The following is a 3,432-nucleotide window of genomic DNA, read 5'->3' as shown; positions in this document are numbered from 1 at the left end:
ACTTTTGTGTCATCAGTAAGCAGACCAAACTTACCTACCAAACCTTCTCCTATGTCACTTACAAACATATTAAAAAGAACAGGACCCAGAACAGACAACTTGTAACCAGTCTCTCCTCCGAGTATACACCATTATCAACAACGCTCTGGTATCATTCAGCCAGTAATAAGAAATTCTTATTATATTTTTATGTCGATCACATTAAACTATTTTAAAAGCAAAAAAGTCACATCCTGTCTGCCCTATTCTAATATAAACCTGAGAGAGAAAAGAAAAAGAAGGTCGTTTCTTGGTGCAATATCATCAAGTATCGGTAGGTATATAGTGCATTCACCAATTGGTGCCTACAGGTACAAGTAGGGTTGTTCAACTCTAACAAGAGCATCAAACAACCATATCTGCAGCACATCAGAGGAGCCTCAACAACTTGGTGTTGTGAGCAGACAATGACTAGGAGAGTACTCTGCCAGACCCTGCAGAAATGGGGCAGGTAATAAACCAAGACAACAGCAATCAGACCGCTGGAGGAACGTGCATCAGCGATGAGAAGCCTAAAATCATCAGTAATAATTCCAACTTATTTAATGGTGGCAACGCGTTTCTTCCCTCTAATACTGGAGGACTGTTCTCAAGCATTAACCTAAGTGCTAAGTCCTAGTTCTAAGTTCTTGAGAAAGGCCCTCCAGTATTAGAGGGCAGAAACGCGTTGCCACCATTAAATTAAATGGAATTATTACTGATTTCAGGCTTCTTATCGCTGATGCGCGTTCCTCCAGCGCTCTGATTGCTGTCATCTTGGTTTATCACCTGTGCCATCTCTAAGAGGAGACTACGTTTTCTGCAGGGTCTGGCAGAGTACTTTTTCCTAATACAAACTCTGCTACCCCTTTTAAAAAGTGTTTAAGGTATTGGAGGTTAAATGATTTAACGATAAAGATTCCAAATAGACAAATGCACCAATGCAGATTTATATCACAGAGGTTCTAGATAAATATACATTTCATATTATAAAGTTACAATTAATATTCGGTACAATATATTGTAATACTTTCTTATGTATAAGAACATTAGAAAAGATAATGTTTACAATTTGTTGGCTTCATGGCATAGTTTATTAATTTAATCAATAAGTCAATGTACAAATACAAAAATAGGGAAAATATAAAACCTTTGTCATATAACTAGTTAGTGTAAATTATTGATGATCTTTGATGTGTATTTTTGTTGGATAAAGTGAAGAAATTTTTCTTCTAAAAAACTTTTTGATAGCATTTTTGACCTCCTGGTTTCGTAATGTATAGATCAGTGGGTTTAATAAAGGAGTCAGCACTGTGTATGACACAGATATTAACTTATCTGCTGGATAATTCACGGGTGGTCTTAGATGGATAAATACACATGGTCCAAAAAAGAATATAACGACCAAGATATGGGAAGCACAGGTAGAGAATGCCTTACGTCTCCCATCTGCCGAATGAATCTTTAAGATTGTTGTAATAATGCCAAGGTAGGAAAACATTAAAACTACAAAACAAACAAGAGAAATCATTCCACTGTTGGCTATAATAAACATATCTATAACGTGAGTGTCGGCACAGGCAAGCACAGCCAGAGGATGGACATCACAGAAGAAGTGGTTGATTTGGTTTGGACCACAAAATGGAAGCTGATAGGTGAGAAAAGCCTGAGTAAAAGAGTGCAGAAAGCCTGCAACCCAACTTACTGCCACCAAACAGAAGCAAAACCTGTGATTCATGACTATGTGGTATCGCAGTGGATTACAAATGGCCACATATCGGTCATAAGCCATGACAGTAAGTAGGAAACACTCTGTGCCTCCAAAGAGGTGAAGGAAGAAAAGCTGCGCTATACATTGGCCAAATGAGATTGTCTTTGTTTCTAAAAGAATGTTAATAAGCATCTTTGGTATAGTGACCGAGGAGTAACATATGTCCAAAAAAGACAAATTACTAAGGAAGAAGTACATTGGGGAACGGAGATGTGAATCTATTTGAGCAGCAATAATAATGGCCAGATTCCCCGATAAAGTCATTAAATACAGGACCAGAAAAAAGACAAAGAAAATGAATTGTGATTCACGTGAGTGGGAGAGACCACTAAGTGTGAACTCCAAAACTGAACTTTGATTTATGAATGACATCTTGTGTTCCCCACAGGCCTGATTATAACAGAGTAGGACAAAGAATTATAGAAAAGAGCAAGCACATAACAATAAAAGAGAAATAGCACTTGTTTTTTAGTACCGCTGCTCAAAACTCTAGTATGGTCCCTACAGATTCTATAGGTTTTCTTTACCCCCGTATGGCTACAATTTCATACTTACTGATAAATAAATTTAACAGCTCATTTGTGAGTCAGACGCTCACAGCATAGCATTTTTGAATAATATTCCTGATCTAATATTTATATAATTCCTTCTAGTGCATTTACAATAAGAAATTCCCCGGAAACTCTTGTACTAAATATAAAAATATGGCTTTCAGTTCTAATTAATATAATTGCCATTAGATTTATTTCAGTATACAAGCCAATAGGGATCACTTCTACACTCACTAAATGTAAACAAAATCTTTGTTAGTTCTTATTAACACGTCCCCCAAATTTGTCCGCAATTACAGCCAAATTTAGGGCCCATATGTTTGTATGTGCCTATTCACTTGTTCCGTTCCCAATTTTTGCAGACCTATGAATAGGCTGTGAATCATTCCACAAAAAATAGGACATTTCATAGTTCAGACACACAATTGCAGAACCGGTCACTGTCTATAATGTAGTGGTCCATGAATCGCGGACCACTACAGATGTACAAATTTCTGTCTGCAAATGCGGGTCCACAATAAGGGACAACACTGCAGACGTGTGATTATAGCCTTATACATCTTTTTGCAAAAAGAGGGACAAGGTATAAATGGCGTAGACAAATATCTAGAATACTATTTAACCCTTTGAGGACCAGGCCCAAAATGACCCAGTGGACCGCGCAAATTTTCATCTTTGCGCTTTCGTTTTCCCCTCCTCTTCTTCTAAGAGCTTTAGCACTTTCAGTTTTCTATCTACAGGGCCATGTAATGGCTTGTTTGTTACAGGAATAGTTGTACCTTTTAATGGCATTTTTTCATTTTACCATAACATGTATGACGGAATCCCAAATAAATTATTTATGAAGATATAAATAGGTGAAATCGTAAAAAAGCAATGCAATATGGTAACGTTTGGGGGGTTCCTGTGTCTACGTAATGCACTATATGGTAAAAGCGACATGATACTATTATTCTATAGGTCAGTCCGAACACAACCATATGCAGGTTTACACAGATTCTCTAATGTTATATATATTTTTTTAATTAAATCCTTTTTTTTGGCAATTGAATATTAATAAAATGGGCCTATTGTGATGCTTATAACGGTTTT

At 36.7% G+C, this 3,432-nt stretch overlaps 1 protein-coding gene across 1 annotated transcript; it reads right to left on the bottom strand.

Annotated features, from left to right (window-relative positions):
- Positions 1–1,195: 1,195 nt before the first annotated feature.
- LOC138786479 (olfactory receptor 4E2-like) lies at positions 1,196–2,161 on the bottom strand. The gene has a single exon (XM_069963467.1). The coding sequence runs from the start codon at positions 2,159–2,161 to the stop codon at positions 1,196–1,198; it is 966 nt and encodes a 321-aa protein (XP_069819568.1).
- Between the last annotated feature and the right edge of the window lie 1,271 nt (positions 2,162–3,432).

Source organism: Dendropsophus ebraccatus, chromosome 3, assembly GCF_027789765.1.
Source record: "Dendropsophus ebraccatus isolate aDenEbr1 chromosome 3, aDenEbr1.pat, whole genome shotgun sequence".
NCBI lineage: Eukaryota > Metazoa > Chordata > Amphibia > Anura > Hylidae > Dendropsophus > Dendropsophus ebraccatus.
This window is presented reverse-complemented; position numbering and strand designations above follow the sequence as displayed.

Coding starts and splice junctions, on each gene's coding strand:
- LOC138786479 (XM_069963467.1), bottom strand. CDS start 2,161: ATGTCATTCATAAATCAAAGTTCAGTTTTGGAGTTCACACTTAGTGGT.